Source organism: Ascaphus truei, chromosome 3 (assembly GCF_040206685.1).
Source record: "Ascaphus truei isolate aAscTru1 chromosome 3, aAscTru1.hap1, whole genome shotgun sequence".
Taxonomy (NCBI): domain Eukaryota; kingdom Metazoa; phylum Chordata; class Amphibia; order Anura; family Ascaphidae; genus Ascaphus; species Ascaphus truei.
In genome coordinates, this window is record NC_134485.1 from 40,706,186 (window position 1) to 40,727,449 (window position 21,264).

The window sequence follows — 21,264 nt, forward strand, 5'->3', positions numbered from 1 at the left end:
GGAAAAAAATGTGAATGTAATGAAATATTTATTTTATTTTATCAGGAATAAAAAATACAAATAATCATTTTCAGTGTTTATCTTCTTTGTACATGTACAGTAGTGTACTGTAGTTCTTCTGTCAGTTGAAATTTGAGGGCCGGTGCATAATCATGGAAGAATGAAAAATACAAATAATCATGAATAATACACATTTATTAATAATAAAAACAGTAATACAAATTTTTAGTCTTTATGTTGTTCGTCATGGCCACATTGCATTCTGGAATTCATTGAGAGAGGGGGGGGGGGTTGTGTAAATCATGACTGTAGATACACTATACACACAGTTCACACAATTTACACATGATACCCCCCTCCACCTACCCATCCTTTTGTAGTGCAGCCAGCTGTCTCTGAAAAGGAAAGAATAAATTAGTGCAGTTAAGTGCATATAATTGCATTGTGTACAGTAAAACTACTCCATATTAGACTACTGTATGCAGTTACTACTGTCAAACTACTGTATACTGGAACTACAGTACTGTAACATACTTTGTAACAAGCCAGCTCTCTCTAAAAATTAAAAATTAGTGCAGTAAAGTGCATGCTGTATACTGTAAAACAATCTGTGACATACTTACCTGTATCATGCTGTACTTGGTGTGCTTGTACTTACCATACTACAGTACAGTACTATACTACCTTCCTGATGCTTGCCCACAACGCTCTATCACAATGGGCAACACAGTCGAAATATGGTCGATATATTTATTACAGCGTTCCACGGTGAGCACATCGTTCCAAAAACTCATTATGCCATTCACCAACTCATCCTTTTTTGAGGGTTTCACCACTTTTCGGATATGGTTATTCAGCTGATGCCAAACCATTTCGATGGGATTGAAGTCTGGCGATCTGTCATTGGAGGGGGAAAAAAGGAGAATTAGTTAAAGAGAAACACAGTAAACAGTGGGAAAAACGAGACACGGTTACCGTACTTACTCCGCTGGCGTCTTCACCCAGTTGATACCGCAGGCAAGAATATGCGCAGTTGACGCGGTGTGCTTTGGATCGTTGTCCTGGTAGAAATGGTGACCATCTGGGAATTCACGTGTGATGTATTCCACAATCTCAGGCACTATTTGCTCTTGGAAAAAAGCTTTATTCATGATTCCTGTAACAAGAAAAGAAAAGTGCTCAAAATAATGCACACTACAGTAGTACAATACAGTGCTTAAGGCTACAGCATGTGACTTTGTGCATTATTATACTGTACCATCAAAGATGATGATGCATCCTGGTCCACGTCTAGAGATGGCACCCACACATGCATCTTCACTGGTGTTTTTTACGCGGCTTCATAGATATGCATCCTTTTTTGTGGAATGCAAAGGTGGCAAATCTCTCCAGAGATACAGTAGACTCGTCAGTAAAAATGCAATCCTGAAAAGTTTCGCCACTGTCGATCCATGCTTGTGCCTGGACCACTCTCTTTATCTTGTTGACGTCCCTTATCATATGCTCTGTAATGACAAGGAAAAAATTTATAGGTACAGTACAGTTTATTAAACCACACTTTTCACCTCCTGTACTGTCCAGTGCTTACCTCACACGTCCATATTTCCATCCAATTCTGTGTCTCATCTTCTTAATGCTGGTCTCTGATACGGTTAGATTGTGATTTTTCTGCAGAGTGTCTTTGACCCTTACGGCACTCTTCTCATCATTCTCTTCACTTATTCTGTCAACCAGAACAGTTGTCTCCCTACAGTTTAAAGGAAAAACAACAATACGTTACAGTAGGCCACAAATACAGGTACATTTATGCTCAGGCCTACAGTATGGCCAAATATAGATATTACTTTAATAGAATAGTTATACTGTATAAATATACAGCGATAACAATAAAAATAGATAGATACTGTATAGAATAGAGTTTTATATAAATATACAGCGATAACAATAAAAATAGATAGATACTGTATAGAATAGAGTTATATAAAAATACAGCGATAACAATAATAATAGATAGATACAGTACAGTACACGGTAGTTACCGTTGGTGGCCTCTTTACTTTTTTGGTCTTACCGTGGGCATGATAGCTCACGGTTGCTGCTGGCACAATGAGGCCAGAAGTACTTAGCCAGCGTTGAATATCCACAATTCGTTGTCCTCTCGTATACATCTCCTTTATTCTCATGCTGAGATCCTTAGAAATATTTTTAACAGGCATCGCTGCATGTAGAAAGAAATACAAGCACAAAAATGTATATTCAATGTTTAGTCTGTGTATTCAATGTGCAGTGAATCCACAAAATGGATGGTGTATTTATACTTTAATGAGTCACATTAGAATATGCTCACTTTTAACACCTGCACCTCATCGCCATGCATAAAAGGTGACACACATTGCATAGCCTCCCACTCGATGATCTGTATCTGAACTTGTCCTTGTCCAGATACTGCATTGTGCCATCTGCTTCCATTGATCAACCCCGATTCTACGGACGCAGGAACCCACTCGCCTCTGCCGTGCCTGTCATGCAGAAAAAGCGAAAGGCGGCAGCCGTTTCCAAACAAAGGCCAAAGCGAAAGGCTAAGGCTAATAAAGAAAACCTTCTGACGACTCCAAAGGCTACAGGTAAAGCTTTAAAGAAGCCTTATTATGTCAAGAAGAAAGCAAAACAAATGGTCACCTTCTGCATCAGCCCTCGCCGCCACTGCCACTTCTGTCCCGGAAACCCAGAGGACACCTTCTCCATCACTCCTCGCCACCGCTGCCGCTTCTCTCCCGGAAACCCAGAGGACACCTTCTCCATCACTCCTCGCCGCCGCTGCCGCTTATCTCCCAGAAACCCAGAGGACACCTTCTCCATCACTCCTCGACGACTCTGTCGCTTTTCTCTTGGAAATCCACAGGACACCTCCTTCATCACACCTCGACGACGCTGCCGCTTATCTCCAGGGAACCCCCATCTCATCCTCTTATGCACCCATCTACCCAGATGTCCACAGCACCCGATGCACAAGATCCAGCTCGTTAGACAGCATGCTGAATGGGTTAAGTGTCGATATCCCTGGGAACTCTATGCTGGTAAAGATAGATCTTCTTTTAGAGACCATGCTAAGTATGGATCAACGGATGGAGAAGATGGATCAACGGATGGAGAAGATGGATCAACAGATGGAGAAGATAGAGACTGACATAGCGGGGATATATAATTTGCTCGGAGTTCATGCCCCTGTATCTCGGATGCCGGAGCAGGAGGGTGGCATGGATGGGATGAATGGGACCTTCAACCTTCCATCGCCAAGCGCATCCCCTCCATCAGAAGAATATGTGTTCATGTATGCTGTTGACGAGGATGCCATGACAACCCCGTCAAGACCACACCAGGAGGCAACACTGACAAGGAGACGAAGACAGGAGGAAAGCATCCTCCCAGACAACCTACCCTCGCCCGCCGCCACAAGCACACCGGCTCCCAGAAGAACACTCACTCCCAGAATCCAACCCACATACGCTTGCATTCAGATGGTGCTCGACATCATCCTGCGCGAGCTGCCCCAGCCACTCAGGGAGAAGTATAGGTTTGCAAGTGCTCGTATATCCCAGAGGCATGCCTTGTTAATTTTTAAGCACCACGTGCCATACTCGTTGTACTTAGTGTGGGCCCACAATGTGAACTACGAAGGGAATCGCGAGAAAAAGGCTCTTCCTGAAAATTTAAGAAAGACTATTGTGGAGGAATTGCGGCTCTATTTTTCAATTACCGATCCTTTAACGAAAATCGTGCGAGACTCCATTAATGGCATTTTGCGGCATACAAGGCATCGGCCCTGGAAGGACAATCTGCTGGGGATCGAATTCGCTTCGTGATTGGTCGTCTGTTAAAATGTTGATTCATTTCTGACTTGTTCATTGTTTAAAATTGTATTCGAATATGTTTTTTTAAATATACCTGAATGTTTTTAATTACAGTTCACCATTAATGTTTATTTACTTACAGTATTCCACCAATAAAAATAATGTCGATTGGTGTAGATTGTATTCATACTGTCAATGTTTTTACTGTATTGGACACCATTAATGTGTTTGTACGTACTGCACCCACCAATAAAATAAATTGCTGTTTTTTTTAAATATACCTGTATGTTTTTAATTACAGTACACCATTAATGTTTTTTTACTTACTGCTCATTACAGTATATCAAAACAGTATTAAAACGCATTATCGGTATTTGTATTATTATTACAGTAGAACACACATACTGCACTGTAATACATGTACAGAATAAATGCATACTTTTATTTTTGGGGTTTATTATACAGTGTAGTACGGTATGTAAAAAAGTATGTAAAAAAGCTCAGTTATTCTATCCTAATCAATAAAAATGTCACTGATTCAGATTCAGCAGTGTGCAAGCATCGTTACAAAAAGCGATATTATCCATCGAAATCCCTTCATTTGTCGTTCTCAGCCCGATGACAAAGTTTCTTTTCTGAGGAAGAAAAATAAAAGTATTACTGTAATGCTTAGTTCAAACTAGTCAGTCCCCTAAAGAAGTTCCCACAGTCAGTCCCTGCAGTCCCCTCGGTCAGTCCCAACAATTATTTTCTCGGAGGGCGTCTCTTGTTCACATACAGTACACACATGCGCCTAGATGGGATGAGACGCATACTGTATGCGTTTCAACAAGGTTCAAATGCACATGCGCCTAACTGGAGACGCTGCGCAGCCAATTATATTGCTGGACTACATTTTGGCGAATTGTGACTACAAGAACTAAAAACCATAAGTAAAGCGATTGATTACAGGAGAATCGCATTACTGTACATTGATATTGATATGGTAAAAAAATAATTACATACGGCAGCTGTACCCACCATAGACTTTGCCATTCGGTTGGCACCGAGCCACTGCCAGTCCCGTAGTCTTGATTATACACGTAGTTGACAGGTGACTGCGGGCCTGCTACACCTGTAGTTGACAGCTGAGGTAGCTGGAAATCGCTTTGGTACATGCAAGCTTGCTGATATCTGTACGTGAAATCCTGCTCACGCTGCAGGTATCCAGGCGGGGGCTGATAGCAAGAGTTGCCGGTCAGCAGGTTTTCACAGACGGTCGGACCGTTATTGGAAGCTGGTGCTGGCGCATTGCTTGCCTGGGAACTGATGCTTTTTTGTTGGTTTTACCATGATCGTTTGCCTTTTGAACTCTCCATGATCAAAGATACTGGAAAATTCAGGGGCAACACACCAATACCATCCTCCTGTAACTCCGGGTGCAGGAGCAATACGAAAAAAACGTGGATAGACACATAACTTTTTCCTTATCGCACGCTTCCACCCCAGAGCATCTGGTGAAAATTTGTAAAAGTCATAATTTTCGATACAATATTGATAAATTTGACCAACTGTGGCCATCTTATCATCTGCTGAACTAATTGCTGACCATATTAAATAAGTGTACGTTATGTTGGGCTTTAGGAACATGGACTGCAGTGGTGTACTCATCTCTGGACCTCTCTGAACAATGGAATAGAACACCAGACACTTTGCATTTAGTTTTTAATATGAAACGCCTAAATAGATACAATGTTGTACAACTTCTTCAGTACCAAGGTCAATTCACAAAGGACCACTGTGGTATTTTTTAAACACCTGCAAGTCGACACATTACTGAAGCGCATGCGCATTAAAATTCATGAATATCTGAAACCTTGTGGATACGCGAAGAATTTCAACCAATTAAATCCGAAACATTCTCATTAAACAGATCAAGCGCGGGTGACGCCGGCATGATTGCGACATGAATACGGCAAGAACGCCGCACAAACGCGGCAAAGCGCGTGGCATTCGGAAAAAGTCACCGGACAATATCGGTGAAGTGTTAGAATAAAAGGGGCCGCGGTTGTATGAGTACCACTGAGTCTAATGGGCACAGAGTTTAATGAATATGCATTGTTGGCATAAGGAGTGGATCCACATTTATATTTCCCATGTGATTTATAAGAAAAGCATAGAATTCAATAAATAAACTTCATAAAAAGAACATTGTGCCTATATTTGACCTTTTATAACTTTATGTAAACTTAACAATATCACATTGGGAAAGACAACGTTCACATTAACATACAGTAGTTTATCTACTGTATTTTAAAGGGGTTAAGGACAGTACAATTGTAAAAATTATAGGTGTGCAAATGTCTTGAAATTAGCCTTGGGTAATTGTTCACAATATTTGCCTTAACTTGGTTATATCACAATAGTTCTCACTTCTCAGGAATGCGTGCATTTTACCAGAATGCCACGACATGTTGCTACAAATAGCAATATATATTGTACATGACAATGCTAAGGTCTAAGGTTGAAGGTTCACGGATTTTTTTGCTAACAAATATCACCAAATGTTTCACGAAATTTTGAGAAATAAAATCACCCATCTGTTCTTAAGAAATGTACTGTATTTTGTGTTTACTAAATTACAGGGACTGTTTTTAAGCTCTGTTATATTTTTTTATTGGATTGTTTCTAAAGGAAGGGTTCTGAATGAGCTGATGGTTTGAAGCATCTTACTTCTTCATCTGATGAAGTTTTATGTTCCATGTCATTAATGGGATTGTCTTTCTGCAAATTGTATCTCAGCACGGAGCTAAAGTAAAGAACATTATCAGCATTTCAATTTATATGCATTTTGAGATACGTTTGTGGCTTAACTGTGAAAAGCTCATGTAAATAATTAATGTGTTTAATAAAATGAAGGAAAAGTAAAAAACAAAAGCAAAACATACTGTAGCTTTGAAACAGGTAATGAAACAAGCTTTAGACATCAGAATAATAATATTGTAATGTATCAGATCTACAAATGTTTAACTAGAGGCCTAAGAAAATTTAATGGAAACATGGTAAAAAAAATTCAAACATAACTTTTAAAGAACAAAAAATAGAATAATATGCATAGGAAGATAGAAATTATTGCACTTCAGTATTTATTGTGAATCAATTATTAGAGGTCGGAAATAAGTGGACTGAGGGTTTTAACATGAATTTTAAGATATTTATAGGAGTATGCTGATGGCCGAATCATGGACAAACAGGAAGAGTGTAGAGGTCCCCTTGCTTCCCAATATACTTACCAGTACAGTCCTGGATAAGCAAATAGGTGTCCATTAGGTATATGCTACTAACTACCTGTTCTCTCCCGCTTGTCTTGCAAGTTCTGCCCGGCAGCCTCTCCCACGCTGCGAGATTCGAACAGCCAGACCCAAGGTGGGCAACCCTGATGCCATTCGCCACTTGTGGCGAATTGGCAATCAAATTGTGGTGAATTGTACTTTCTCAGCATAATGGGAAGCGTGGCGGGCAAGCGCAAATCCCGTGGGAAGCGTGAGTCCTCCGGCAAGCACGAGTACGCCAGCAAGAGCGAGTACGCCGGCAAGCACGAGTACGCCAGCAAGCGCGAGTACGCCAGCAAGCGCGAGAATGCCGGCAGCGGCGGCGCTAGTGCTGAGGGGACGGGCTGCGGACGGTGGCCAGGAGGCGATTGGTGGAGAACGAACCAATGAGAGAAAGGTGGGGGCAGAGCACCCACCCCGGCGGCGACCGCACCACAGACTGCTGTTCCAGTGCTCTGCTAGGCAAGCTAAGAAGTAAGAAGCTGGCTCGAGATGCGGCTCGAGATCATGATATTGGAGGGAGTGGGGGGCTGGATAATGGGAAATTAGATGATGAGGGGGTGAAATGAGATGATATGGTGATGATGGGGGGAAATGAGATGATGATAATGAGGGTGGTGCGGAGATGATGAGGGGGAAATGAGATGAAGATAATGAGGGGTGAAATAAGATGATGATGAGGGGTGGGAAAGAGATGATATGATGATAATGATGAGGGTGGTGAGGAGATGACGAAAGCGCAACATAATACTTCAATTTTTACTTGGTGTGGCTATTTTCTTTTCTAGTTCACCATACTTGTGGCTACATTTAAAAATAGGTTGCCCACCCCTGAGCCAGACTAATGGCCCATCGGAATAACACAGTGGGGGTCCTTGCTGTTTGAATCTTACCTGGCTTCACCTGTCTATAATACACACGCAGTCAGGGAGAGACTGAATCAGTCACTCTACCTGCGTGCCTCTAATAGGCAATTGCAGGGTTTTTATTTTAATAATACAGTATTGTAGCAGGGGGTCTCCGGAGCTGAACCACATTGATTTCAGATTCCTTCTTCCCATGTTACAGGCCCCATTTTGGGGTGCCGGTAAACATGTGGCCATACTTAAATTCACCAGCGTCACAGCCCACGTGATCGGGGGATTTAAACAAAGCAGAGGGATACCGGCACCCTATTACAGGGCCTGTAACTCAGGAAGCAGGAGGTCCCTGAACCTGAAATCAATGCGGTTCAGCTCCGGAGACACCCTACTACTATACTAAAATACAAACAGCTTCATTCCCTTAATACTAGCAACTGTACCAATAAGTATATTGGAAACAGTCAGATCCTTGATCTAGAAAACTAAAAGTGCTACTTTAAGATACAACCTTGACATACCTGCAACAGTAGGTATGGTAAAGGCAGGAGTACAGTACAGTACACATGTGGAGCACAACTTTCAAGGGGTAAAATTGAACTGTTTTCATTATTAAATACAGTACATATATTTAAAACAATTGACATATAAAAGTGTATTTCTCTTCAGAAACGTACCTATGCAACGAGTAGACAGTGCTCCAACATGCTGTATTCCATACCACTTGTAGGTCATAACATACATTCTTTATAGAAATGTAAAAGATCTGCACTGCCTAAATATCAATATTATGTAATGCTGAATAACTACATCAGCCCCCCCAACCCCAAAATAAGGGCTATGCTCTTGCTATTACAAGCAAGTAGCTCAAAAAATGCCCAAACTTGCATTTCTTGCCAGCAACTGCTATTCCCAAAACTTTGAGATGAAAATTGCGGGTTAAACACTCACATTTTTTTCTCGCTACCTATGGTGGATAAAGCTTGTATTTATTCATTTATAAAATGTTTTACCAGGAAGTAATACATTGAGAGTTACCGCGAGATTTCAAGTATGTCCTGGGCACAGCGTTCTGAGGAAAAATACAGACAGTACTGTCGTTATATTAAGTGAGCAGGGTTATACATTATATACATGACATTGCATGCACAGTTTAATATAATAAATGATAAATGTTATAGGCGTATGTAACAGTTAAAGACTAGATTAAAATGTGAGACAGCTTTAGTTTTGAAAGAACGTAGACTGGTGGCGGCTGTGAGAGTCTCCAGCAGATTGTTCCAGTTGTGGGCTGCATGGTAAGAGAAGGAGCAGCGGCCGGATACTTTGTTGAGCCTTGGGACCATGGACAGTCTTTTGGAGTCAGATCTCAGAAGATATGTGCTGCATGTGGTAGGGGTGAGGAGCTTGTTCAAATAGGCAGGTAACTTGCCCAGAAAGTATTTAAAGGCAAGACAGGAAAGATTAGCTTTGCGCCTAGGCTCAAGTGATGAACAATCTAGTTCTTTGAGAATTTCGCATTGATGTGTGTTGTAGGTGCATTGGAAGACAAAGTGGCATATTGAATTGTACAGGGTGTCAAGTTTGCTAAGGTGAGTTTGGGATGTTGTGCCATATACTATGCCCCATAGTCTATAATTAGCACTAGCATCTGCTGTGCGATGCGCTTTTTGACCAGCAGACATAGGAAGTAATTGTTCCTACAAAGTACACCTAGTTTGGCATAGGTTTTGGATTGCAGAGTATTTTGGATTGCAGAGTATCAATGTGCAACCCAAATGTTAAATGGGAGTCAAACCATATGCCCAAATACTTAAAACTAGTAACAGGGGCTAGGATGGTATTAGAGTTTGTTTATATTTGTAGCTCATTCATTGGAAGCAATGTAGTTGCCCCAGGGTGGATAGTTAGGCCTCCCGGGAGAGTGGAATGAGGGGTTATCCCCTTCATTACCTTGGTGGTTACTATTAAAATGTAAACTGGTGATCAGCTGTGCAGGGAGATGCAGTTTCTCTCTGTGCAGCTCCTCCAGACTGTTGGAGCAAAATTGATAGTGTGGTATGGCATTTTTTTACCAAACACTAAAAATATTCGATTTTTCTCAGTGAATACCATTTTTACACAAAGTTACCAGTGTTCAGTAGGAAAATTCCAACCCAATCCATGTTATAATCAACTTATTGTAGTTTAGTGAATAGGCTCCATGCAATATTGCAGCCAGAACAAACTTCCACATGAGCAGATTTTTTTGCTTTTAAAGATCCTGGCTATTCGCCGGCACACAGGTCTGACACACACAGTTGGCTCTAAGATCAAGAAACATGATGGATTATTTAGACAATGTAAGTATAATATTAATCTTATTAGAATTTAGATGCTGAATAAAAGGTTTAAAGTCATCTATATAAGGCGTGCGCAAACTGGGAGTCGTGCCCCCCCTGTGGGGGAGCGTGGGGTTTCAGAGGTCCCATATGATTCCCAATACAATTCCCAAAGGCATTTAAATGAAATGGCAGGGAAGCGGCGCAGGCCTCTGTAATGTCTCCTCACCTTGGTTCAGATGGACAGTTCCCCTTTTCTGAAAAAAAAATGTATAATCAAAAAGAAAATAACTGAGGGAAAGAATAAATTGAAGGAGGTCCAGAACCAGATCATGTTTCTTAAGAGCAATGGAATCCTGCATCTGTAAAAATAATTTAACAGCTCTCATCCCATGTTCATGGAAGATATTCAAATATAACGATTCCACCACATGTAACTAAAAGGGTTACATAACCAATAACCAAGAGGTTATTAACAGGTGTCTTCTTCATGTCCACTATAGTGATATCTCTTTTGTCAATTTACAAAAACATTTAAATTGCAGGACACATCTGGTAGGAAGAAGTAAAGGTTGATATAAATTGAATATCATGTTTAACCCCTTCAGCATGATCAGTACAGTCTTCTTCAATGAGCAGGGATACCATATCATCAATGGCGTCTATTTATAATTTAGTCCAACCCTTATTAGAGGCAAAATGTTTTTTAAGCAATCGTTTCCTACAAAAGAGATGTCAATCTTCCACACAAGTGAATGTATTAAATGTAGGTGTTGGGATGAAAGACCCCTGGAAAGGACAGACCTTTAGATTTAAGTAACAGAGTATTTTGAGAGATTGCTTACTTCCGAAACCATAGATCTCTACCCCTCTGCTCCCGGTTGGACATTTTCAATAGTCTATGACCTTGTCTAAATCTGGGGTTTGTACGCCCAGTGACCCTGATTTCTTAATCTTCTTCTGGCTTCATCTGATGCTATACTTTCTAGGTTTGGGGTAATCAGGCTGTAAGTCTCGATTCTGTTGATCCCGTAAAAATGGTATCCTCTGCAAAACAGAAACTCTGTCCATATCCATGTCAGAAGAATTATAGTCAGATATAGAATAATTCATTGGTGTTCTTGACTTAAATCTCTTAAAACCACCAAGTCTACAATTATAAATCCGATGGTTAACATAATCCATGGAATGTCTATGGAACTTCTTTTTAACATCAGTAATAGTACTTTCAAATGTATCTAATTCCTTTTTGATCAAAATCTCTTTGTAAAATTCCAGAGCACTAAGCCCAAGTTTAAGATGAGTGATAAAATATTTAGGGGCCTATTCTAGTAGCAGTCATAACCCACTTATCGAGGCATTTTACCTGTTATCAGCCAAAAATGTCTACAGCGATTCAGAAAGCCTCGATAAGTGGGCTGAATCAGCTGGTGAGAAGCTTCTGAGGCAAGGAGAGAGAGGAACTTAGAAGAAAAATGCATTTTTCGTGCATCGGATTGATGCCGGGGGTCTCTGGAGCTAATACCTATAAATACCAGCACTGGAGGCCCCACGCATGAATCAGATGCATGAAAAATGCATTTACAGGCAAATTCATTAACTTAGCGGCTAACCACTAAGGCAATGAAGGGGTTAACTACCAGTGCCATGTTTATTGTGGGTAGCGCGGGTTGGTGAAGGTGGTATTTGGCCTTTGGTGGGTGTTTAGGTCTTGCATGTGGGGTTGTGGGTGGAGTTAACCCCTTCATTACCTTAGCGATTTATACTGCTAAGGTAATGAAGAGGTTAACCCCTCCTGATACCCACACGGTAGGTATAAACAATCACCAAGAGCCAAATGCCAACTTCACCAATCCCCGCTACCCACAATAAACATTCAAAAATACAAAAACCCTACTACCCACCACCTCTACCCCCAACAACCGCCCCCCCCAAAACATACAGAACAGTAATGGGCAAAATTACTATTATCCAGATATGGATAATAGATCATTTTTCCATTCAAAATCAAACATTAGCCAGCCAGCTTAAATAAAGTAAATACAACTTCTACTTACCTCTGCCATGATGAAGGGTGTCCTCATCACCGTACTCCAGGTCCATGTCCTCCGTTGGCAGCAAGAGTACAAGAAAAAATACAATGGCCCCTAACCCCTTAATCACCTTAGCGGTTATTACCACTATAGTAATTAAGGGTTTAATCCACCCTCACTGCTACCCACCCGGGAGGCCTAACCACCCACCCCGGCACAAGTACCCCACCCTCTGCCCATTGATTGGCAGATACCTCCCTTGGAGATGACGTCACATCCTTAAAAAAAAAAAATAGCCAGTCTCATGATACCGCGTCCAATCGGATTGGAGCTGTACCATCTCACCCTGATATGTGACATCACAGGCCCTATAGTAAAGTAAAAAAAGACCCGCGAGAGAAGGATCCAAAGCGACACGCTGTCCACACGGTTACTACACTCCACAATTGGCCGCCGATACTATTTTAATATGTGAGTACAGATTCTTGTACTGTATTTTTATGCAGCACATGAACAATTTACCAACCACTGCCAGTGATCTGGAGAGAAGAGGGGTACTCTTCTAAAGATACCTTTATGGGTCTGCTTATACTCCAGGCCATGTGAGTAGTAGCATTGATCTCTTGTTCAAGCTTATTTCTCCCACCTATATCAATACAATATTGCACTATATGCATATTTTGTCTTTCACATGATCCTGCGCTCCCTATTTTCTACAATCAACACCCCATAAGGATCGAAGGAGGATTCTGATTGGTCGAGCAGTGTATCACCTTTACATCTGATTTTTACTCTTATTCACATCACATTCATATATATGAATGTTCACAGTGTGCACATAATATTTTTATAGATTCACTTTTGCACCATTTATCTGTATTTGGTTAATAAGCACAAGAGGGCACCTCGGTTCTTCCTTATCTACACAGGCCCTATAATAGGCCTGTTCCGTCTCATTTTAGCTCAAGAATGCGATGAGGCAACTTTCGTTGCTGGATTTAACATGGGGTACTTTGGATTACAACTAATGAAGATAGAAGAATAAAGAAAAGAAGAATAGAATGACAGAAGAAGATAGAAAGAAGATTTTTGTACCTGATGCTGATCTTCAAGGAGGATGGAGTCGGATTGCAGTGGATGACGTCGCGGGTCGAGAGCTTCCTGATACGCCAGAATTCGGAGGGTGAAGACTTTTAAAGGTAAGATCAATATTGAATGTATGTATATCTTTTTTTTCTTCAGATTTTTATGCTTTACATTGCCCGTTGACTGATAATTTATTAATCTGTACCCCTTTAGGGTACAGATAAATACAGTGACAGGCAATGCATTTTTTGGCAAATGCTTGTTTTCAATTGATTGTTATTTTTTCTATTTCTGTTTAATGTTTTCACTAAATTGTTTGGTATTTGGATGACTGGGACATTTAAATGCATAGGAGATACCGGCACCTCATAATGGGGCCTGTATCTTGGGAAGCAGGGGTTCCCCGGACCTGAAATCAACACGGTTCTGATCCGGAGAGACCCTGCTCACGTACACTAGTATTACAATTGTTATTAAAACGCTGTGATTACTGGCGAGATATGCCCAAGCCAGATCGCAGTACATCGCTGCAGGTAGACGAATGAGGCCTTTTTGGAGAGGCAAATATTACATCGATGCTCCTTGCCAGTTTTGTCATTTTGCTATCCTCAGAGTCTTTCTGAATACCGTTATAACTACACTGACAAAACTGGCAGTGTAACAGGCCCAGCGAGATGTTTTATGACAGCTACTAGAATAGGCCCCTAATTCTGATCCAACAACATTTGATGAGGTACAATAATCAAAGACATTAATTCAGATGAACAACTATTAAAATCAGATTCCCACCTTTTGATACACTTAAATTGAATCCCAGGTAGGGAGGAGCTTGATTCTAAAACCATGTGGGATCATTTTGGCTTTCAGATAATGTTCAAGACTACAGATATTTCACCATAATTTACTTTGTTTAAATAATAAAAATCGCAAGTGAACACCAATGTTATCAAAAGAACTATGTTTCTGTTCAATGGATGTAGCATCAATAGAAGAAATATCAGTCATATTAGTTATCCAGTTCTTTTGTAGTTGGTCAAAATCTAAACTGGAGAAGCTAGACTCCATGTTGGAAATAGCATAAATTGTGTCACCACCAAGGCAAGGATACATTGTTTATAGCAAGAAATGTATTGCATCAACAAGAGATACTTATCAAGATATATTTTAATTATTACAAAGTATAGCATGGTGTTACACAGTAAATTAACCGGATTAACTTTCTTGGCATATCCATGAATTAATAAATTAAGCATTTGGAAGAGTTGAGCATGTCAAAACTTGGTTAAAAAAATTCAGATTTCTTTAAGGCTTTAACTAATTAATGCTATTTATGATTATTGAGACTGGTATTTGTCCTAATATTTCTATTACGCCAAGTGTGTGCCTGGAGAAAAGCAAATCCATCCAAATGAAACGTAATTTGAATGAAAGATTTTCTTTATCCAAAAATTCCTAATTCTGTAATAAAGAAATCTAGGCTAGCAGTTTTCTGAAGATTTGGCATGAAATATTCAAATACATTTGCTAATGCATAATGGATATTGCCAAGTTACAGGATGGAATCATTTTTCAGAGAAAGAGGAACGCTAAAACAAAAGTTCATGCTCTTAAGCCAGAGGGTTGTATGCTCAAAGGAAATGTGAAGATGTACATTATACTTCTTCACTGAAAGGATGGTGGATTTATGGAAAAGCTTTTGAGCAGAGGTGGCAGGTTTAATACAGTAAAATAATTCATATATATATATATGGAATAAATGGGTCCTGGCTTTACAATTGCTTTAGAAAATTGTGGGACTGGGTGAACAAAGTACAGTAGTTTGTATCTGCCAACAATTTTGTTGCTTCTATGTTTTACACTTCCAGTGCCTGAGACTAGTTAGATGTTAAATAAGTAGTACTTTGAATTAGCTAATTTGTTCAGTCTCTAGTTGGACAATGTCTAAAATATCTACATTTGGCATTAACGCTCTCATACTGTTTAAGTGCTTTACTGGTTGTTGGCCAACTCCAAGGAAAGTAATACAGTGATGCATGCATTATTGAAGTAACTAAACTATTATAATGAGGAGGACTTCAGGTATGTGCTGACTAGATAAAATGCATCAGCCATAGCCTTAGCTCAGGCCCCTGGGGCAACGTTCCTTACAAGATTTCAAAACACTAATTGAGCTACAGAAACTAAAATTAACATTTAGCCTGTAAATGTGAGCTATGAAAAAAATCCTCTCTGTCTTAACTGCAGAAATGTCTCTGAAACGACCAGGTGGATTAATAATCAGCGTTCTTCTACCAAGTTAACAACCATGGATTAGTCTGTTAAATTTCCCAAACAATACTGAGGGTTGCAAAAGACCTTAATAGAAAATGGAGATTACTCACTTTTGCCTCCATTGAATTACCAAAATGACTAGGTATTGCTGTGGAGAAATTACCTGAGGCCATGGAGAGACCTGCATAATACCACAATTCAAGTCAATGACAGGTATCCCCAGACTGTGGTGCAATACCTCTCATTGCAGCTTGATGATTCCTGGCCACAGAGTTGGTCTCTAAAAAGAAAACCAAAACAGGCCCAGAATTGTGAAAAAGCTGTACAATTTCCATAACAGGCTAGATATATTGAGAGTCTACAGAAAATCTTCAAAAGTAAATTATAAAAATAATAACTTGATAAACAAAGTGTATGTGTGCTAGTAGCACTCCACAGCCAAGTACGTATTCAAGATAAATGATAAGCTGCATGGGAACAAGGGGTAACTTCTCACCCCCAAGCAAATCAGTAATATGTACAGTGGTCCCCAGCACACAATAAAGTAATGGAGACAAAATTATGTCAGCAAGAAAATCAATGTATTAAATGCAATAGCAGCTACAACATTGACCCTGACTCAGGGTCTGGAGAGAAACAATACAGAAGAAGAAGAGGGGAACAAGGGCTGAAACACTAAATAGCAACACAAGGAAAGGAAACAACGTCAAGTAAAAGGCGATAAAATGTAGGGGGGCGAAGTTTCGGAGCCAAAAGCCCCTTAATCATGCCTGTTCCCACAGGCTGAAAACAGCCTATAGTACTTCCCTAGTATTCACACTTTCAACCTACTACCTCTCACCAGAAGAACCAAAATAGATGTACTGTTCATAAACAGACCCTTACATTTTATCTCCTTTTACTTGACATGTATTGTACGTTGTTCCCTTTCTTTGTGTTATTGTTTAGTGTTTCAGTCCCCTTCCTCCCCTTCCTCCCCTCCTCTACCTCTATATTGTTTCCCTCCATGAGATGTACTCTCCAGACCCTTGGTCAGGGTCAATGTTGTAGCTGCTATTACATTTAATACATTGATTTTCTTGCTGTCATATTTTCTCTATTACTTTATTGTGTGCTGGGGATCCCTGTACATATTACTAATAACTTGATAAACATTCCGGATTACTCAGAAGAATTTACAAGATAACTTCTCAATGATGTATCCTGTGGAGCTGCTGATGGTTCTCATACATTCAACATACCTGAGGAGGCAAAGGCTTTTATGAAGGAATCCATCGGCTTTACTGTGACGGTAGGGGTATCCAGTCTCCCATAATAAAGGTGAAGTCCGGCTGGCTGCCCCAATACTATGTGTAATGGCAACCTCTGTGAGGCTCATTTTGGCCAGTGTATGAAATGTTTTGTGTAACCCCTTCCAGAAAAGAGCTAATAACAGTCTGATGTCTGGAAGGGGGAAAACTGTATATATTGGGGACTGGGGATTGTACAATAAAGAAAAGCACTTTTATTCCACATGTAGAGTATAGTACAGTTAGGTCCGGAAATAATAGGACACCGACACAATTTTCATAATTTAGGCTCTGTACGCCACAACAATGGATTTGAAATGAAACAACTGAGATGCAATAGAAGTGCAGACTTTCAGCTTTAATTCAAGGGGTTGAACAAAAATATTGTATGAAACGTTTAGGAATTGCAACCATTTTCATACACAGTCCCTTTATTTCAGGGGCTCAAATGTAATTGGACAAATTAACACAATCATAAATAAAATGTTCATTTTTAATACTTTGTCGAGAATCCTTTGCAGGCAATGACTGCTTGAAGTCTGGAACGCATGGACATCACCAAATGCTGATTTCCTCCTTTGTGATGCTTTGCCAGGCCTTTACTGCAGCGGTCTTCAGTTGTTGTTTGTTCGTGGGTCTTTCTGCCTTAAGTTTTGTCTTCAGCAAGTGAAATGCATGCTCGAACGGGTTGAGATCAGGTGATTGACTCGGCCATTGCAGAATATTCCACTTCTTTGCCTTAAAAAACTCCTGGGTTTCTTTCGCAGTATGTTTTGGGTCATTGTCCATGTGTAAAGTGAAGCGCCGTCCAATTAACTTCGCTGAATTTGGCTGAATCTGAGCAGACAATATATCCCTATACACTTCAGAATTCATATGGCTGCTTCTGTCTTCTGTCACATCATCAATAAACACTAGTGACCCAGTGCCATTGGAAGCAATGCATGCCCATGCCATCACACTGCCTCCACCGTGTTTTCCAGATTATGTGGTATGCTTTGTATCATGAGCCGTTCCAAGCCTTCTCCATACTTTTTTCTTCCCATCATTCTGGTACAGGTTGATCTTAGTTTCATCTGTCCAAAGAATGCTGATCCAGAACTGGGCTTGCTTTTTTAGATATTGTTTGGCAAAGTCTAATCTGGCCTTTCTATTCTTGAGGTTTATGAATGGTTTGCAACTTGTGGTGAACCCTCTGTATTTGCTCTCGTGAAGTCTTCTCTTTATGGTAGAATTGGATAATGATATGCCTACCTCCTGGAGAGTGTTCATCACTTGGCTGGATGTTGTGAAGGAGTTTTTCTTTACCATTGAAAGGATCCTACGATCATCCACCACTGTTGACATCCATGGACATCCAGGCCTTTTTGTGTTGCAGAGCTCACCAGCGCGTTCTTTTTTTCTCAGAATGTACCAAACTGTTGATTTGGCCACTCCTAATGTTCCTGCTATCTCTCTGATGGATTTTCTTTTTTTTTGAAGCCTAAGGATGCCCTGTCACTTGCATTGAGAGCTCCTTTGACCGCATGTTGTGGGTTCACAGCAACAGCTTCCAAATGTGAATGCCACACCTGGAATCAACTCCAGACCTTTTACCTGCTTAATTGATGATGAAATAACAAAGGAATAGCCCACACCTGTCCATGAAACAGCTTTTGAGTCAATTGTCCAATTACTTTTGGTCCCTTGAAAAAGAGGGGGCTACATATTAATGAGATGTAATTACTAAACCCTTCCTCCAATTTGGATGTGAATACCCTCAATTTAAAGCTGATAGACTGCACTTTAAGCCCATATTCAGTATTTAACTGTAACTTGAATTTATTTTGGTAAACAGCCGAAATAACAAAAGTTGTATCAGTGTCCAATTATTTCCGGTCCTAACTGTATGTTCCCCATACAATTAGTCAGCAAGCCAGTAACATGATATATATGTTATAAGTGTAGCCAGGTCTCCCAGGTTTACCCGTATCTCCGTATGCTGGGAGAATAGGGAAGGTTGCAGTGCATGCAGGGAGTGCTTCGGTACATCGGAGGCTCCGCAGTGAACCGAGCGAATAGGGCGCCACCATGTTTGGTGTTCGCGCATGCGCAGTGAGCCCGTGGAGGTGGTGAGGGAGCAGAGGTCGCGCATGCACCGTAAGGGGTTGCGAGAGCCCGCGAAACAGGAGCTACTCCTATAGGGTGGAGCGCACGGGACTGCGAGTCCCAGGAGCCTTAGCGAGACCAGGTGACACCAGGGAGCCAATAGGGCGGGCGTATTCGCGGAAGGAAGGGTTAGGAGGTTGCGCAGGGGAGCACGTTGGCAGAGCCGATCAGGAGGAGGAAGGAGAAGGAGCTCTGCGTGTAGGGAGGCCAGTAGCCCCTACACTAGGCCACATACCCCCGGCCCAGTTAGGCCCTGAGTCACCGTGAGTGAAGCGGATGTAGGGACAGGCCATAAGATAGGAACCAGCCCCTTAGTATCAGTAGGAGAGTTGTAACACCAGAGACTGTCGCGGTACCATACCAGAGGTTTGGGCTGAGACCTCGGCCAGCACAGCAGTCGCCAACGGGTGGGATCGCCCTGGAAGGTATCACTGGAGTGTCTTCATCGTCGGATCCTTTGTGAAGTTCCTTTGCAGGCCCGGCGCTCGGCAGGTAACATCTATAAGTGCACCAACTATAAGATCAGAACATAGTGGTTGCGCAGTCACATACACACATACCTCACTTTGGGGGTGGGGGGACTTTGGTGTGGGTAAACTGGATACGGTGTGGGTACACTGTGAAGGGGTTGCATCCTGCGAGACACAGTAGTATAGTGTCTCCAGTAGGGAGGGACACCTGTTTGATGATATGCAAGGTTATGGTTGCCATTAGTAAAGTCATTGGTTATTTTATATGCTGTGTGTGTGGTATTACATTATTGTCCTGTGAGGAACAACTTCCACTCTGCTGGGAGCCATCGTAGGTGGAGGCGCTGCACTTGGTATGAGGTTATCGGTATTCATATGTGTTGCCCCAGGCTCTCCGTGGCGGAGGCTTAAGCCCTGCGAGCCAACAGGTTGAACAGCATTAGTAGCGCATTGTATTCAATAGGAAACAGTGCTACATTTGGAGGCGCTGCTGAGAGCAGACCTGGGGTGCCCCGATTCTAAATTCACACAGCCACCTGTCCAGAATGACTCTCGCCTCGCGTCAGAGCGTGGGCGAATGGGCGCGGCAGATGCAAACACCCGCCCGTCGCATGGTGGCCGTGAGTCAAGTTCCTATGGCCTGGCCCTTAGAGACATTACAAACGGCCCTAAGACAACTACAAGGATTCTCCAAAGCCCGCCTGGTGGATGTTCTAATAGACCAAGATGCCAAGTGGAACACCCTGCTAGTTGACTGTCGCAGAGATTTAGTGGTCCTGGAGCCCTCCGTTCCCCAATACATCCAGCTCCCCAATTCCCCCCCTGGCGGAAGCCCCTTTGTCTACCCGCTCAGGGACATACCCACCGATGTGCTTGGTGAAGATTGTCATACTCCCGCCTCTGCCAATTACCCGGCCAGTGACCCGGGTAGTTGTCGGTCAGAATTTAGTTACCCGGGGTCCAGTGCGTCCGAAGAAGCTGGACTGTGTAGGGGTATGCTGCAAAAACTTAACGACAAGGTAGGCCAACTGGCCTCCCCACCCAGTTTACCACCCTTAGTAGAAGCACTAACTTTGGCTACACAATCCCAAAATTACAGGAAACTGAAAGCTTTCTATGGGGCCCTGCCCGTCCTGGCGGGGGAAGACGGAATAGATCCGTGGAAAGAACACACCAGGGGTGTAATGGAGGAATGGTCCTGTACCAACGCGGTCAAATGCCAATGCATCATGGAATGCTTAAGACCCCCAGCGTCCACTCTGGTCAGCATTCATAGAGAGCAACATCCTGACTTGACCTCCCGGATGATCGTCGAATTCTTGACGGAGGCCTATTGCGTGGCAGAAGATGATGGAGCCCTGTGGGCCAAGTACTATGCCATTAACCAAAAGGAAGGGGAAGACTTGTGAGCCTACATCCATCGAGTACAGATAGCGTTGGGGCCCCTACTTCACCACAAGTACGTTATAGCCTCACAGATGGATGAGTATCTCCGTAAACAATACCTGCGGGGGTCCAGCCCCAGCCACCCCATTGCCAACATGATTAGTGATAACCTCACCAGAGGAAGCCCCCCTACGTTCACGAAGTTGTTACAGCAAGTCAAGGAGCACGAGGCTCATCT

General features: G+C 41.8%; 1 protein-coding gene across 1 annotated transcript; it reads left to right on the forward strand.

Annotated features, from left to right (window-relative positions):
* The first annotated feature begins 20,185 nt into the window (after nt 1-20,185).
* Nucleotides 20,186-21,049, forward strand: LOC142490632 (paraneoplastic antigen Ma2 homolog). Its single transcript, XM_075593050.1, has one exon. The coding sequence runs from the start codon at nt 20,186-20,188 to the stop codon at nt 21,047-21,049; it is 864 nt and encodes a 287-aa protein (XP_075449165.1).
* The last annotated feature ends 215 nt before the right edge of the window (nt 21,050-21,264 follow it).

Coding starts and splice junctions, on each gene's coding strand:
- LOC142490632 (XM_075593050.1), top strand. CDS start 20,186: ATGACTCTCGCCTCGCGTCAGAGCGTGGGCGAATGGGCGCGGCAGATG.